Genomic DNA, 17,746 nt, shown 5'->3' on the forward strand with positions numbered 1-17,746 from the left:
GGGAAAAAAAATCAGCAGGTCCCAAAAAAGGCTGGTGGTGGCTGCTCAGGCAGCAACACCCAGCAGCCCCAGGGCACCCTGATGAGGTCCCTGACAGTGGAATCACGAATTTTAGGTGGGTTTAAGGCTAGGAGGCACACACAGCTCATGAATTTTTACACTTTGGGTCTGACCATGTCCTGTCCAGCCTTGGGGTCCCATCAGGAGTTTTTTCTACCACCAGGCCTAGAAGCCAGGGTGATGGGCACAACGGGGTGCCTTAGAGATGGGGTGGGTGCTTCAAAACATCTCCTTTGCTTGCGAGATGCTCAACACCAGCAGCCTGAGGATCAGCTGCTACAACATCGAGAGGCAGCGAAACGTGTGGCTCTTCCCAAAATCCCATCCTGAACGCCGGGTGACCATGGGGACACCATGGGGATGTCATCCTTACGGCTGTGAGACACCCAGCCCTGGAGGAACCAGGGGAGGAGGGCGGAGGGAGGGAAGGGAGAGCCGGGGAAGGAATACCTGCCAGGGCGTTGCAGCTCACAGCATGGCCGGAGGCACTTTTTAGATCCTGAAAAATGCATTTACGGGGGTGTTGGGGAAGTTTTAATCACCATCAGGGGTTTTTTGTGCCCCTGGGACAGTGACAACGATGTCCTTTACGTGGCCAGGTCACCTCTCCAGCCCCATCCACTCTGCCAAGGCCCCAGGTCACCCATCAACCGCCCTCCCAGCCACCTTTCATTTTTCACATCCCCAGCAATAAATCTGTTGTCTTGAGGGAAAGGGGGTTATGAGCCACAAATAGCAAGCGCTGACAAGTGATGCTAAAAAACCGTGAGAAAGTCTGTTTGTGGGACAGTGCGTCACTGGAGCTCTTTGCGAGTTGGGAACAAGGTGTTCTGCCTTCCCCAGGATGAGCTGCAAAGCAAGGGCTGGAGAAATCCACGGTACAGGGAAGGATCTCTCGCTGGCACCCAAATTTTTGCTTACTTATCCTGTTTTCCCCTTAAAAAAAAAAAAAATAATTGGGAGGAGATGGAGGGATGGGGATGAGGCATGGGGTGAAGGATGGAGGGGGGTGTGAAGGATGCAGGGAGGGGGGCTGAAGGATGCGGGGTGCTCCTGCTTGGCCTGGCAGCGGGAGGGCAGCTCTGCGGCCGCCTTCCTCTTCTCCCACCACCCCCCTCAAAAAAAAAAAAAAAAAAAAAGGAAAATTAAATGAAAAAAAAGGGCAAAATCTCCAACCATCCCCCTCTGCGGGAGGAAACCACGCCTCCGGGGAGGAAAGTTTATTTGAATGCAACAAATAAAAAAGCAGGGGGTGAGGGAGGAGGAAAAGCCAAAAAAAAAAAAAGAAAAAAAAAAGAAAAAAAACAGAAAAAAGAAAAAAAAGAGCGGGGGGAGAGTGAGAAAACAAAGCGGGGGGGATGGAGGCCGCCGGCAGCCCGGAGGAGGAGCGGGGCCGGGCGGTGCCTGCGGCGGGGCCGGGGCCGGGGCGCGGCGGCGGCGGGGCCGGGGGCGGGCGGAGGCGGCGGCGGGGGGGGGCAGACAATGGCGGAGGGGGGCAGCGGCCGGGGGGTAGCGGCGGGTCGGTGGCTCCTGCCCGCCTCCTCCCCGCCTTCCTCCTCCTCCTCCTCCTCCTCCTTCTTCTTCTTCCCGGGTAGGAAAGTTTCAGCGTCGATCGCGGAGCAAGAACCGGGCCGGGCTTTTGGCAGCCTGGCCCCCTCGGTACGGCAGCTTTCGCTTCGTTTTACCGAGCCGGAGCCAACGGGCCCGGTTCATGCCGGGGCTCAGCTACCGTCCCCGGCCCCCCCGCCGCCATCGCCGCCGCCGACGTCGCCGCCGGGCCCGGGGGTGAACGCGGAGCCGCCGCGTTGGCCCAGCGTCCCGGCGATGCGGAAACTCTTCGGGGAAAGCTGCCGGCAACCTACGGGGGGAACCGGGAATGGGACCGGGATGGGGAACGGGAACGGGGCTGGGAGCGGGACTAGAACCGGGAGCGCTCGGGGAGCTCCCCCGCCGCCCCCACCCCGCAGCCGCGTCCCGCACCCGGCTCTCCGTTCTCCCCGCGGAGCTCCGCCGGAGCCCGGCCCGCATTCCTGGCATAACTCGACTCGACCGCAACCACCCTCCTCCTCCCCATCGCCCCGCGCCAACGGGGAGGATGAAGCGGCGGCGGCGGCGGCATCCCGCTCTCCCCGCGCCTCGTCGGGCAGCGAAGGCGAAGGGCAAAGCGGTGCCCACCGTCACCGCGCTGCCCGGAAGAAAAAGAAGGAGAGCGGTGGTTGGGAGAGCCCGGCGGATGGCGGCGATGCCGAGGCCGAAGGCTGCGGGAGGGTGGTCCCCCGTCATCCGTTGCCCGTGGTGGCCCGTGTCTCCAAGGTGAACATCCTGCCCTTCGGCAGCCCTGGTGGGTCGCGGAGCAGCAGTCGTTACTCCAGCACGGAGACGCTGAAGGAAGAGGAACAGTTTGGGATCTGTTGGCCCAACCAAGGGCGGACTCTCCAGGCAGGTTACGGAGTCTATCGGTCACCCAGTTTCGGGACAAGCGATGGCCTGGCGTGGGGGCAGCCGGTGGTCCGCATCCGTCCCAAGTTGCCGCAGACCCCGGCCAAGGTGAAACCGGACTTGGAGAGCCTGCACCAGCCGGGGCTGGAGGGGGAGCGGGCCAAGCACCGCAAGTCCTTGTCCAACCCCGACATCGCCACCGAGACCCTGACGCTCCTCAGCTTCCTCAAATCGGACCTCTCAGAGCTGAAGGTGAAGAAGAAAGGGGTGAGGATCGGCCTTGACACGGGCTCCGACGGCTGCTCCGGCATTGCCAACACCTCCCCGGGCAGCTGCGGCGCCGCTCAGCCCCCCAACCGCTGGGCGCAGGGTGAACGGCCAACGCTCAAGGACCTGACGGCCACCTTGCGTCGCGCCAAGTCCTTCACCTGCTCTGAAAAATTGGGGACACGGCGGCTTTTCTTACAGAGCACGATGAAGCAGAGCTCCTCGGAGCTCCTCCTGGCCAGTGTGGACAGCCAGGACCAGGTGGCTTCGGATGGCGGGCAGCGGGGGGACGAGGATGCTCTCCCCATGGTCATCCAGGACCAGTACATCCAGGAGGCGAGGCAGGTCTTTGAGAAGATCAGCAGGATGGGTTCCCAGCAGGACTACGGCTTCACGGCCGAGCAGAAGGACAGCGGAGGTGTGGAGGGCGCTGAGGTGGTGGCACCGACAGAGACGATGGACGTGACCCTTCGGGGACGGGCAGAGAGCACGCGGTGTTTGAAGGAAGTGGAGTCAGAGAAGAACCTTGCTCGCAGGAAATCCGTGGAGGAGCTGTCGGGTCACGAGTCGAGTGTGACGGACGAGGGCATCGTCACGGAGCCGGAGCCTGCCGGGATGCCCTTCCAAGACCTGCACGAAGCCGTGGATGCTTGGACACTACCCAACGCCGGGCCGGCAGCCGGTGACATCGAAACGCCACTGCCCGCTCACCCAGCAGTGGCAGTTGAAGACCTTCCAGCTGGCAAATCCGAGACACCGAGCACCCCCGGCAGCTTGCGGCGCCGCCGTAAGTTCCCCTCGGCAGGTACCAATGGGGTGGAGGGTGGCGTTGAGGGTGGCACCGAGCCCTACCGCTCCCTGAGCGACCCCATGCCTCACCGGAGATGCTCGGTGGCAGAGGAGGCGAAGAATTTCTCCGTCGACAGCAACCTCCTGGGCTCGCTGAGCGCCAAGGCGGGCATCCCCCAACCCGCCGCCATTGCAGGCAGCGCAGGAAGCGCAGGCAGCGACCTGTCGCTCGGCAGCGATGGGCCGCGGGACTACAGCAGCCTCATCCAAACCATCGTCAGCCAGCCCGGCGCCATGGCTAAGCTCATCGATGAGAAGGGCAATGGCAAGACCATTAAGAAGAAGTCGTTGAGTGACCCCAGCCGCCGCGGTGAGCTGCCGGCCGGCGCCTTTGAAGGTCCCGGTGAAGCCATCAGCGAGCTGGAGCCCAGCATCCCACCGTCCAGCAGCGAGCCCATCCTCTCGTCACAACCAGCAGCACCAGGCACCGGCCGCGGCTATGGCTTTGACCCCAAGTTGGCTGATGTGTTGTCCCCTCGTATCGCCCGGCGCAGCTCCAAGAAGCGCTCCAACCGCGCGGCTCACCAGGAAAACCAACCGCCACCGGCACCTGCCATCCTCGCCAAGAGCCGCCCGACCACCAAGCACGTCCGTCACACCAGCGAGCCCGCCACCTTCATCCCCATCACTGTCCCCGAGCCGCTTGTCCCCTCCAGCCACCACAGCCACCTCCCCACGCCGGCTGCCGGCCGCTCACCCGGCAAATGCTTCCCAACCCTCCAACCTCCTTCGCTGGAGGATGTCACCAAGCGGTACATGCTGGCCCTCAACTCAGGTGACGCATCCCCTGGTCCTGGGGATGGACCTCGCTCTCCTCCCGCTGCCCCACCACCCCGGCTGCCCCGGTGCCCACGACCGCCCGACGAACATGGCCCCAGGACCAAACCACAGGTGGTAAGTGCCCACCCATCCTTAAAACACCTTTGTTTCATGGGGTACATCACCCCCCAAAGCAGCGGTGGCTTTGGGGGTCCCTCACGTGTCCCTCGTTGGGGACAAAGTCCCATCTACGGATGCGCTGGCGGATGGCCAACAGCCTTCCCAGCCCTCTCTGGCGGTCCCAGGGGAATGAGCTCTTGCTTGTAGGAGCAACCTCACTCCCCGCAAAAGGTGATTTTTGGGTGGGAAGAAGCGGTTTCCAGGTTAAATAGCACCAAATTTTGGTGAAAGGTGTTTTTTTATGTATAAATTATATGCTATATTTATACACAACGTCTCCCAGTGATGCTATATACGGTCCTGGTAAATGGGCGTGCTCTTGGCTGGCCCCAAAATGCTGAACCAAAAATTGCTTTTTCCTTGGCAGGGAGGGCTTAAGTTGTCCTTTTACTTGGGATTCCCCATGTCATTCCCCTTATTGAGCAAATTGGCATTTTTTTCCCACCCAAAAAATCACTATCCCTCCACCTGGGACCACGGGCTTTGCCGTGCCGGCAGTGTGGGAAAAGGGGAAAAATACTCCTGTGCGTGCGCCAAATATTTTATCGATGGCTAAAGTTTTTTCCAGCCCGTTGGAGGAATTAACGCTGCTTGGGAGATGCAGAGTGGTTTGCTTGTCCCGGGGCACGGCCGTGTGCTTTGGGGTCTTTCCCAGGGTGGGTTTTTGGCATCGCCGGCCCCTCGGCTGTTGTTTGAAGATGGACTTGGGTTCCCATCTCTCCGGGTGTTTGTGCCGGGAAGCTCTTGGAAGTGCCACCTCCTCCTGCGGCACAGCAGCGCCGGCACCCACGAGGCTTTTAATAGCTCTGGGCGAAGCCCAGAAATACCCGCTCCCGCGGGGGACGAGCCACGAGCTTGCGGGAACGGGGCTGGCAGGGCTCTCTCACCCCGCTTCGATGCTGATTTAAGAGGACGGGCTGGACCGTTCCCTTCCAACAGCCGCCGGCAGCCAAGCGTGAAGTCCCCGGGGCTGAGCCTGGTGGCGTAACCCTTGGTGGCCGGGGCAGAGCCGTGTGGAGCAGGGGTGTTTTTCTCTGCATGCACCCCAAATCCAGATCCCCCAAGATGTTTTCTTGGGGTCCAGCATCCCTGCAGCACCATTCCCCCGAGATATTCTCCTGGGGGGCTCTGCCCCGCATCCAGCTGCTTCTCCGTCTGTTGTCCCCATCGCTGGACAACAGCCGTTGGTGGCCAAGAGTGGGGACCTCTTGACTCCTGTGTAAAATATCCTTGGAAATAATTTTGGGTGAATTTTGCAGCATTTTTGCCCAATGCACTGGTTTAGAGTCTGATCTCGAGGTGAAAAGTCCTACTGAAGCATCAGGCATTAAGTGGGGTAACGAGGAACCTCCCGGGACCAGAGCTGGTGGCACGTCGGGGACGTTGGCAGGTCCCCGGGGCGATGCACCCGCTGGCATTTCTTTATAAAGAAATCTCTCTTACTAAATTATTAATATTTTAAGTTTATGTAAGATATGGTTTACGTTAATAATTCATGAAGAGATATTTCCGATTCGGGAAGCTCCCCGCGGTGCTCCAGGGACGGCGCTCGCCCCGTGACGGCCGCGGAATCGGGGATGCTCTGCTGACCCCGCACCCCGGTACGCCCCCCCGACCCCCATCGCTTTGGGGTCATTCCGGGTGGATTTTTACCCACTCCAGCACTGGGCTCTGGCAACTGGGAGCCCAGTTTGGCTGCGCATCACCTCAGGGACGTGGGCCACCCCGCGGGGCCGGACCCCGGGGGTGCTGCTCCTCACCTTGCTTGAACCCGCCGGCCTCGGCGAAGAGGGTGCGAATTTTCCCTTTTAAGGGCAACGCCGCAGCTGTATCTTCAGATCTCTCTCCTGCCTTTGAGTTTCTTTGTGCTGCAGCCATAACATAACTGAAACCAGGATTTTTTTATTTCTCTTTTTGATTTATTATATCGTGGAGCTGGGATGTTTTATTTCAGATGGCACCAGCCAGGGCTGGGGGGGGGCGGAGGGGGACCGAGCCCTGCAAGGGAGTTGCTTTAATTATAGGCGAGAGCATCGAGGACCGGATATAACTTGGCACCAGCACGGCTGGCTGGGAGAGGAGATTTACGTGCTCCCTGACCGACGGCAAAGAAATAAGCTCTATTTTTTATGTATTTATTTTTTCCCCCTCCCTAACTCAAGGGAGAGGGCCGGCGTCGTGAGGTCGGTCGCCTGCTTGGGGAAATGGTCATCGTTGCTTGAGGGTTTGGGGGGCGTTGGAGCATCCGTCCCCTGTCATGGCGATGGTCCGTCCGTCCTGGTGTCCGTCTCTAGCAGATGATGCTGGGAAGGGATTGATGATGGGCTCCAGCAAGTGTGTGGCGATGTTCCCCCCGAAACATTCTCTCCCAGGATATATCTTGCTCCCCCAAGATACTCTCTTGGGATCGGGTATCCCTGCAGCATCATTCCCCCAAGATACTCTCCTGGGGGCCAGCATCCTTTTAGAATTATCCCCCCGGGATATTCTCCTGGGGACCGGCATCACTCAATTATTCCCCCAAGGTAATTCTCCTGGGGACCAGCATCCCTGCAGCATCATTCCCCCCGGGATATTTTCCCAGCCCCCATGGTTTGGGGGTGGTTTTGGCGGAGGTGCGCACTGCCGCGCCGGCTCTTTGCCGGGTTCAGCTGCCCGGCGTGTCCCGGCTGGGAGAGGTGACGTGCTGTTCTCCCTCGGCGGCAGGACTGTTTGTCCTGGGTGCTTTCCAGCGATCCTCCATGGGGCTGGAGCCGGCCGAGCCATCCTGGGTGCAGAAGAGCTCCTTCACCCTGTGTCTGATGCCAGGCACGAGGCTTTTAATTCCCCAGGAGCCGTTAGCAGCACGTCCCGTTCCGGCACACGGCGCGGGGGCAGCGGGAAGAAAGGATGCTTTCAAGAAAGCAAGACAAAAAAACCCCCAAAAAACTCAAGACAGAGGAGATTTTCTGCCTCCGGCATCCCATGAGCCGCTGGGATGGGCAGCACGTGCTTGCACACCCGTGCACGCGCGTGCGCAGCAGCCCGGCACCAAGCAAGGGTTCATTTGGGGTGCGTTTAGGGTGCATTTGGGGTGGATTTGGGGTCCGTTTGCTGCTCGGTGAAGGTATGAGTGGGATGCTAGTCTGGCAACCCCTTGCATCTTTCTTTTCCCTGTGGCCAAACCCAGCACGGGATGGAAAATTAGGTATGTTCACTGCCCTGCTCTGTTTGTTGACTTAGCAGCAGTCGGATTAAACAGGAAAATATTGATTTAAATATAGCACCTCGCGGGAGCGGAGCAGTCGTGGGAACGTGGCCCCCGGCGCCCCGGCCGCCACCTTCCCCACCTGCTGCTCCCCGAGCGGGGCGGCCGCACCCCGAAAAAGCCGTGGAGGGGGCTCTCCGGAGGGAAATATCGGGGTCACGTTCCCAGGGACGCTTGCGTAATCCCCCCCATCCCTCCCGAGCACCCTCCCTCCGAGCTCGCCCCGGCGTAGCTCATCCTCTAGAAGCTCGTCCTCGCTTTGGGGGCAGCTCAAGGGCCAGGTCCACGCACTGGCTTTATATTCCTTGACCAAAATTTGGCATCTTTGGACCTAATCTATCCCTCCGTTCCCTTTCCGTAAATCTCCGTAGAAACCAGGTTTTGGGCCACGGCTGGGAGTTTTCTCATTTTTTGGCGTTACTTGAAATCTATAATGAAAGCCGTTGCGGGGAGAGGATGGGGACGGGTGAATCTTGGCTTTCCTCTCTCAGTGCCTGCGCCGATGGTTTGCCCGGGGTTTGCACCCCTGCTTCAGCGAAACGCTGCGGGGGGGGAAACTGAGGCACGCAGGCAGCCCCCGCTGCCCTTCGGAGGGAGGGTGGAGGTGGGGTGGAGCAAGGAGAAGTTGGCCAACATCGGGGGGACCCACAGGTGATGCTACCTACCAGCGGCACGGACCGACGCTGCGACCACCGGCACGGGGCCAAGCAACATGGCCGGGGGGCTGAGCCAGCCCACATCCCCTTAACTCTGCCCATTTCTGCCCCTTCCCTTCCCCCCTGCCGGGGTTTTGAACGCCTTTGGGTGACCACCACCACCCAGCCCCCCCCTTGCTCCTTGTCCCCGGTGCCTACCCCCGCCTTAATTAAAATTTAATTCATTAGGCAGCAAACTCCAAGGGAGGGGATGGGCCAGCCGGGATACGCATCCTTCGCGCCCAAACGCCCCAGGGTAGCGCCCCATGGGTGGGGGGTGCCCTGTGACGGTGGCCGTGGGGCAGGACCTGGCCCCCGAAGCGAGAGGGTTAGCGCCGGGCCGAGCGCGGTGCGGGGGGTGGCCTCGGCCCGCGGCCGCCCGGCCCAAAGGTCGGGCTCTTGGCAGGGTGCCGGCGCTGCGGCCAGGGTGGGAGGCTGGGACGGGTTCGGCGCGAGCTCGGCTTCCAGCCTGCGGAGAGACCCACGGCCCTGCGCGGGTGCTGGGGTGCACCTGCGGGGGTGCAGGGGGAGGTCCCCGGTGCAGGGGTGCACGTGTGGGGTGCATGGGGAGGTCCCTGGTGCAGGGGTGCCTGTTCAGGGGTGCATGGGGAGATCCCCAGTGCAGGGGTGCACGTGTGGGGTGCATGGGGAGGTCCCCGGTGCAGGGGTGCACGTGTGGGGTGCATTGGGAGGTCCCTGGTGCAGGGGTGCACGTGTGGGGTGCATAGGGAGGTCCCCAGTGCAGGGGTGCCCGTTCAGGGGTGCATGGGGAGGTCCTTGATGCAGGGGTGCACATGTGGGGGTGCATAGGGAGGTCCCCAGTGCAGGGGTACACGTGCAGGAGGTCCCTGGTGCAGGGGTGCATGGGGAGCCATGGGAGATCCCCGGTGCAGGGGTGCCCGTTCAGGGGTGCATGGGGAGATCCCCGGTGCAGGGGTGCACATGCAGGGGTGCACAGAGAGGTCCCCGGTGCAGGGGTGCACGTGCAGGGGTGTACAGGGAGATCCCTGGTGCTGGGGTGCAGGTGCATCCCTGCACGGGGAGGTCTGCAGTGCTGGGGTGCATGGGAAGGTGCTTGGTGCAGGGGTTCTTGTGCAGGGGTGCGCACAGAGGTCCTTGGTGCAGGGGTACCCGTGCAAGGGTGCATAGGAAAGTACCTGGTGCCGGGGTGCACACGCAGGAGGGGTGCAGAGAGAGGTCCCTGGTTGCAGGGGTGCACATGCAGGAGCGCGTGGGGAGATCCCTGGTGCTGCTGTGCACATGCAGGGGTGCACAGAGAGGTACGTGGTGCCGGGGTGCACGCGCAGGGGTGCAGGGATGGATCTGGGGCGCTGGGTGTGCAGGGGTGCACGGAGCCGTCGGTGCTTCTGGTGCACGCACCCAGCGATGCACGGGGGTGGTGCAGGGCTGCACCGTCACCGTGTGTGCATTGCACCGGCCGCTCCGCATGTCTGGGCAGCCTGCCTGCACCCTGCCTGCGCGCGTGCACAGGGCTTCGTGCCTGGGCTTTTCCGTGCAAAATCGCACGCCTCCGAAGCCGCTGCTGGGAGGAGGTGGCCTCAACCCCTGATCCGCTCTTGCAGGGGAAGCAGCAGGTCAGCGCCTCTGCCATGTGCACGTGCATCGTTGGCACCGTCCTGCCGAGCTCAGCGGGGATGGAGGCTCAAAGCTTCCTGGGTCTTGCTTGCTGACGGCGTTACTCCATCCTTGCAAGGGTTATGGGGTTTAAAGCCTTTCCCAGGGATATTTCCGAAGAGGGAGGTTTCCCGCAGATGCTGATCCCTACGTGGTGGGAGGGACCAGAGAGGTGATGTGCCGAGGTCTCTGCTTGCTGTGACTCCGGCGCTGAGCTCCGCCACCCGTCCGGCGCAGGCAGGTCCCGATGGGGCAGTTCCTGCATCTTCGGAACTGCAGCAGGAACGTCTCCCAAGTTCAGGATGGAGAAGGTGGTGCCGTCACACCAAGGGAAGATGCAGCGGGGCACCGCTGGGGTTTGGTCTGTACAGTTTCTTCCCCTTGTCCCAGGGCTTTCCCCTGGAAAGTGAGGGAAGAGATTCCCTCCCTTCCCCCTTTCCCCCTTCCCCCCTTCCCCCCTTCCTCCCTCCCTTCTTTCCCTTCCTTCCTTCCTTCCTTCTTTTCCTTCCTTCCTTCTTTTCCTTCCTTCCTTCCTTCCTTCCTTCCTTCCTTCCTTCCTTCCTTCCTTCCTTCCTTCCTTCCTTCCTTCCTTCCTTCCTCCCTCCCTCCCTCCCTCCCTCCCTCCCTTCTTTCCCTAGCCATCCATCCATCCATCTAGCTCCATTCATTTATCCATGTCCATCCACCCATCTCCATCCATCCATCCACCCACCCACGCATCTCCATCCACATATATCCATCTCCACCCATTCATATCCATCCACCCATCCACCTGTCCATCCATCTGCTCCCATCTCCATCCATCTGCTCCCATCTCCAGCCATCCCCATCCACCCATCCACCCATCCTCCTCCACCCATCCCCACCACCCATCCAAAACAACAGGCCCCACTAGCCATACAGGCATGATTTTCAGAGCGGGCATGGTCCGTCTTCCAAGACATCTCCTCCTGAAGGCATCAAGCCCAGCTTGCACAGACAGAACCCACTCAACCAAACACATTGCCATTTCCACCATCGTGTGGTGGAAATGGATGCCAGGATGCGTCCGGAGAAGAAAAATCCTCCACTTCCACCCCCTCTCCCTCAACGTGGCTCTTTTTAAAGCTCCGATGGTTGGTCCCGGTGGGGCTGTTTCTCCGGGCTCCCTCGGTTTCCATGGAGAGGATGGGTGAGGAATTTCAAAGGGAATGGCTCCAGTAAATGAACTCTTCTCTAAAAATAGCGTGTTTGCTTTTGGGTCTTTGGGAACTGTGGCCCGGCCAATGGGAGGGAGAACGAAAATCAGCATCTGGGTAAAAATATTCCAGTAACTCACTCTTCATGCAAACTCCCGTCGGAGCTGCTGGGCTTCCGGCAGACAGGGGGCTGGTCCCAGACGGCCCAGTCCCTGCCGCACTGGTACCAGTTGCTCCATGACCGCCGCTCCTGGTTGCAGATGGGGGCTGTCCCCAAGCTGCGTGTCCCCCTGTGCCTTATATATGTTATTTTAAGTTGAATCCCTTTAAGTTGAGGGGTAGAAGGTTGATAGCAGGAACATGTTGGGCTTGTGTGACCCCCATGTCCTCTGGTGTCCCAGAGCCCCTGGGCATGTCCCTTTTTGGGAACCAAGGAATGGCCGCCACCACCTTCCACCCCACTGATGACATCCAAGACACCAACGACCCCCACTAAGACATCTCTGCATGGGTGTGCTGGGGAAAGGACATCTGCAGTGGTGTCCACCACCAGGTTCCCTCTGGAGAAGCCACCATCCCAACGTGGGAACGACCACCATCAGGTCCCCTCCGGAGAAGCCACCATCCTGACAGGGGGACAGCCACCACCAGGTCCCCTCCAGAGAAGCCTCCATCCCAATGTGGGGACAGCCACCACCAGGTCCCCCTGAAGGAGTCACCATCCTGATGTGGAAACAGCCACCACCAGGTCCCCTCTGGAGAAGTTACCATCCTGACATGGGGATCGCCACCACCAGGTCCCCCCTGGAGGAGTCATTATGGCAACATGGGGACAGCCACCACCAGGTCCCCTTCATAGGAGTGACCATTGCAACAGGAGTTGGCTACCACCAGGTTCCCTCTGGAGGAGCCACCGTCCTGATGTGGGACATCAGCATCCCCACGTGGTTCCTGGGGCTGGAGAAGGTTTCCTTGGCGGTGCTGTGGAGTTGCTATTTGTGACCGCCCGTTCCCGAGCCTGCCGGTACTCTCCAAAAAAAACAAGAAGGGAGTTGTTTGCATGGGAAGATTGGCATCTCCAAGCCCGGGATATGGTTTCCTGCTTTTTTTAGCCGGAGTAGCAGCGGACTCGTCGGCCTGCCCTGATTTGGCATCCTTCTTCTTGCCTTTTTTTTTTTTTTGGAAGGGTTTCATCCTGACCCCTCGGCAGAAACACCGTCGCTAGCGGTAGGGGATCGGGTTTGGTCCTGGGTTTTTTTTTGGGGTTGCCCAAAAACCTGATGAGATGGGATGTAGATGGCTCAGAGCCTCAGTAAGCGGAGAGGGGACTCGTCCCTTGGTCATCCGAACCTGGCACAGGTCAGTAGATGCCGAAATGCCCTTTTTTCACCTCCCCCCTCCTCCGGGGCGCTGCCGTGACAATGACACGACAGGGAAGGCGTCACCTCTCGCCTCGCCGTGATGTGACGTGAGATGTGGGCGTTCCTGGCAAGGTCCATGTTGTCCCCCCACTGGCTCCCTGCCTCCGCCGTTGTAGCCGTGCTGGGCGAGGGGACCTGCCACGCGTGGGGTGCTGCGGGGCTGGGTGTCCGTGGGGCACGGGTGACGCTGGGGATGGAGACTGGCATGGGAACAAAGTGGGACTCCTCCTGGTGGTTGCACCCAGGCTGCTGCCAAGGGCATGGATCCAGGTAGGGGGGCATGAGAAGGGCCGGGGCAGGGGCACGGCATGGGCTGTTCGGGGCTCCTGGCTCCTCTGTGTCCATCAGCTCCTGGGTGCCCATCAGCTCCTGGGTGCTCCTGGAATCCTGGGTGCCCATCAGCTCCTGGGTGTCCATCAGCTCCTGGGTGCGCATGGAATCCTGGGTGCCCACCAGCTCCTGGGTGTCCATCAGCTCCTGGGTGTCCGTCAGCTCCTGGGTGCTTGTGGATTTCTGGGTGCCTGTGGACTCCTGGTACCTGTTGGCTCCTTGGGTGCCCATCAGCTTCTGGGTGTCCGTCAGCTCCTGGATGCTTGTGGATTTCTGGGCACCCATGGACTCCTGGTACCTGTTGGCTCCTGGGTGCCCATCAGCTCATGGGTGCCTGTCATTTTGTGGTTGCTTGTGGGTTCATGGGTGTCTGTGGACTCCTGGTACCTCCTGGATCCTGGGAATCCATCAGCTCATGCATCCTCATGCACTCTGGGTGGCTTCTGGGTGCCCATGGACTCCTTGGAGTTTCCAGGTCCTGGTGCCCATCAGCTCCTGGGTGCCCATGGACTCCAGGGTAGCTCCTGGGCATCCATCAGCTTCTGAGCATCCATCAAGTCTTGGGTGCCCTTTGGCTCCTAGATACCTCTTGACTTCTGGTGACCCCAGAATTCTGGGTCCACATGGAGCCCTGGATGCCCATCAGCTTCTGGTGCCCATTGGCTCCTGGTGCCCATATACTCCTGGTGCCCATCAGCCCCTGGTGTCCATACGCTCCTGGTGCCCAGTGGCTCCTGGGTGCCCAGTAGCTCCTGGGTGCCCAGTAGCTCCTGGATGCCTTTTGGCTCTTGGGTGCCCACCGGCTCCTAGTGCCCATCAACGCCTGATACCCAAGGGCTGCTGGGTGCCCATCAGCTCCTGGGTGCCTTTTGGCTTTTGGGTGCCCATCGGCTCCTGGTGCCCATCACTCCCTGGGTACCAGGCTGGCGCCTTCCTGGGTACCCCAGGTTTGCTTGCACCCCCCTTGCCTGGATCCACGCCCCATGCCACCAGCTCACCTCCTACCCACACGTGCCAGGCTGGCACCCAGCGGCAATGCCAAGGGGTGCCGGCACCAGGCACCCTTCTCCTCCGCGGCTTCCCTCTCCCCCCCAGATCCCAATAACTATTGGTTTTTGGGGTGCTGTGGGACGCGGGGTGCGGCTTACGCCAGCAGCGGAGGATGCTGGCGGGGGATCCAGGGGTGCTGGCGAGTCGAGGGGCGGCGTTACCCCTCGCCCGGTGGGCGCGGGGCCGAGCGCGCCGGGAGGCGGCGGCGAAGGGGGGGAGAAGAGCGCGCCTGACCTCAGCATCTGGAAGGCTGCGTTCTTGGGCCGCGGCCTGCGTGCCGAAAACCGGAGGCAAAAAAAACCTTCCATATTTGGTGAAAGCTGCTCGAGGGCTCGGCAAAGGCTGGCGGCAAACGGGGGGCCGGCAAGCCCCCCGCCGTGCCCTGGACATGAGTTTTGCAAGGGCTCTGCGAACGCGCCGGCGGGTGGACGGCAGCGGGAAAGGGGGGTTAAATTGGGGTGAGCGTCGCGGAGCGGGTGGGAGGGGGACGTGGGGAGGGGGGCACCCGTGGGGTGGTGCCAGCCTGCTGCGGGCAGCGGAGGAGGGAGGATGCCCTGAGGTGCGCCAGCATGACCCTGAGCCTCCTATTTGGGGGGGGGAACACCTCGTACCCCGGCGCCAGCAATGCAAACCCTGATTTTGAGGGAAAATCCCATGGGAAAATCCCCGCGATGAATTTAGAGGATGAATTTTTCTTTCTTTGGGGAAATGAACTTCCCGCCGTCTCCCCGCTCCCCATCCCGCCGGCACCGCTCCCCGTGCTGCCGCTCCCCGGGCCAGCACCGGGATGCCCGGCATCCTTCCACCCTGCCCTGAAAAAGTTGCTTCAACTCCTTTGTTTTGTATTCCTGGCTTTTTCTCACACTTAATAAAGCAGAATTACAGCCAGGCCGTGTCCTCCCGGGATGAATCACCGCAGCCGAGAAGTCAAAGAAGGGGAAAAAAATGAATTCTCGGAGCATCCGTTTGGGTCTGAAGCCTCCCTCCTCCTCCTCTTCCTCCTCCTCCTCTTCCTCCCTGTCCCGGAGGCGGTTGTGCCGCCGTTTCTCCACGGGAGCATCCCTGAACAAATGGAGGCTCCTCTGTGAGCTGGGAGCCTGGGAAAAACCACGACCGAGGGAAAAGCAAACATCTCCAGCCCCAGGGCTGCGAATAAACACGGGGGTATTATTAGTAACCGAAGCGGAGCTGAATCAGAGCCGCTGATTTATGCTCTTATTTCCTTTCAAGAAATTACGCTTTGGAAAGCGACTCAGACTTTTCTTACCCGTGGGAGAACAGCGAGCAGCTGGGAGGGGAGGGGATGCAACCCCGGACATGATTCCCACAGCCTTCTCCTGGAGAAACTGGTGGCTCACGGCTTGGATGGGCGTACTCTTCGCTGGGTGAGGAACTGGCTGGATGGCCAAGCCCAGAGAGTTGTGGCGAACGGCGTTAAATCCGGCTGGTGGCCGGGCACAAGCGGTGTTCCCCAGGGCTCGTTCAATGTCTTTATAGATGATCTGGATGAGGGGATCGAGTGCTCCCTCAGTCAGTTTGCAGATGACACCAAGCTGAGTGGGAGTGTTGATCTGCTGGAGGGTAGGAGGGCTCTGCAGAGGGATCTGGACAGGCTGGATCGATGGGCAGAGGCCAACTGTATGAGGTTTAATAAGGCCAAGTGCAGGGTCCTGCACTTGGGTCACAACAACCCCATGCAACGCTACAGGCTTGGGGAGGAGTGGCTGGAGAGCTGCCCGGCGGAAAGGGACCTGGGGGTGCTAGTCGACAGCCAGCTGAACATGAGCCGGCAGTGTGCCCAGGTGGCCAAGAAGGCCAACAGCGTCCTGGCCTGTATCAGCAATAGTGTGGCCAGCAGGAGCAGGGAAGAGATCGTCCCCTTGTAATTGGCACTGGTGAGGCCGCACCTTGAATCCTGTGTTCAGTGTTGGGTCCCTCACTACAAGAAGGACGTTGAGGTGCTGGAGCGTGTCCAGAGAAGGGCAACGGAGCTGGTGAGGGGTCTGGAGCACAAGTCTGATGAGGAGCGGCTGAGGGAACTGGGGGTGTTCAGTCTGGAGAAGAGGAGGCTGAGGGGAGCCCTCATCGCTCTCTACAACTGCCTGAGAGGGGGTTGTGGTGAGGTGGGTGTTGGTCTCTTCTCCCAAGTAACAAGTGATAGGACGAGAGGAAATGGACTCAAGTTGCGCCGGGGGAGGTTTAGATTGGATATTAGGAAAAATTTCTTTACGGAGAGAGTGGTCAGGCATTGGCACAGGCTGCCCAGGGAGGTGGTGGAATCACCATCACTGGGGTGTTCAAAAGCCGTGTGGACGTGGCACTTCAGGACATGGTTTAGTGGGCATGGTGGGGTTGGGTTGACAGTTGGACTTGATGATCTTCAAGGTCTTTTCCAACCGTAATGATTCTGTCATTCTGTGATGCCTAGCTCAGGCACAGCCCCTCTTCCATAGCACGGTCCTCATGTTCCCCTGGGATGTGGAGGGTGGTTTCTCCAAGACACAGGGCCTGGAGGTCCCAGGGATGGGATGATTGGTACCCAGGGGTGGGGTGACATGCTCCAAGAAGGAGCTGACTGGTACCCAGCGATAGAGGTGACTGGTACCCAGGAAGGAGGTGACTGATGCCCAGGGATAAAGTGATGTGCCCAGGGATGCGGTGAATGATACTCAGGGATGGGGAGGACTAGTACCAGGGATGGGGTGGCTTGTACCAGTGATGGCAGCTACTGGTGCCCAGGGATGGGGTGACTGGTACCAGGGCTTGAGATGACGTGTTCAGGGCTGGAGGTGACTGGTACCAGGGCTGGTGGTGACTGGGACCCAGGGATACCAGGGGCTGGGACGCAGCAAAGCAAGGTCTTCGCCCGTCCGGTGGCTGCCGTGCCCATGCGGCACAGAGCTCTGGGACGTACGGCCGAGCGTCATTTATCCCGAGGCGAAGGCTGGATGGGTTTGCCTTGAAAGCCCCGCAAAACCCAGTCAAACCTGCTTCAAAACATCCCGAGAGGAGATAATGGGATTTTTCTCGAAGCGATTCTCCTGCCAGAAACCGAGCGGTTGAGGAGATACGGAATCGGATGTAACAGCATCGTCCTGTTTTGGATGATGGTGCCAGCCATCATCAGGGGCTTTTCCGGCTGCGCAAGCAAATTTTACGTGTCGGGGTGATGCCGTTTGCGGCGGCGATGTTAGCTCGTCACGTCGGGATGGATGGAAGCGGGTCCAGTTTTGTTTCTGAGCCTTTTTTTCCTGGGGTTTTGGTAGAAATAAAGCCAAGGGTGCGTTAAAATTGTTAAGCCCATGGAGCGCGGGCTCCCTGGGGCAGGGACTGTCCCCCATGGGCCAGTGGCTCCCGCTGTGTCTCAGCTCCCTCCAGTGGGATCTGCCCCAGGAAGAAGAGAAAAGGTGCAGAAATCCCAGTTCTCCCCAGTTTCTTCCAAACTGGGAATGAAGGTCTCAAGGAGGTGCCCAGATTCAGGCTGCTCCTAGCACAACCCTACTACCAGACCCTAGAGAATCCCCACCCACCCCCAACCCCCCAGCAGGGCAGAGCATCAGGAGCCGGCAGTGAAGACAAGCCACAACGAGGGAAAAACAACTTGTATTTATTTATACTTAAAATTTTGGCAATTTT

The 17,746-nt window shown here is 60.1% G+C and overlaps 1 protein-coding gene across 1 annotated transcript in view; it reads left to right on the plus strand.

Annotated features, from left to right (window-relative positions):
- The first annotated feature begins 367 nt into the window (after nucleotides 1-367).
- Nucleotides 368-17,746, plus strand: part of ARHGEF17 (Rho guanine nucleotide exchange factor 17) — a 36,680-nt gene continuing 19,301 nt past the window's right edge. The window contains exon 1 of the mRNA XM_082007262.1: nucleotides 368-4,509. Coding sequence (XP_081863388.1) covers nucleotides 1,210-4,509 — 3,300 coding nt within the window. The 5' untranslated portion in view covers nucleotides 368-1,209. The remainder of the gene's footprint in view (nucleotides 4,510-17,746) is intronic.

The sequence above is a fragment of the Phaethon aethereus genome (genome assembly GCF_964289735.1).
Source record: "Phaethon aethereus genome assembly, chromosome: 1".
Lineage (NCBI taxonomy): Eukaryota > Metazoa > Chordata > Aves > Phaethontiformes > Phaethontidae > Phaethon > Phaethon aethereus.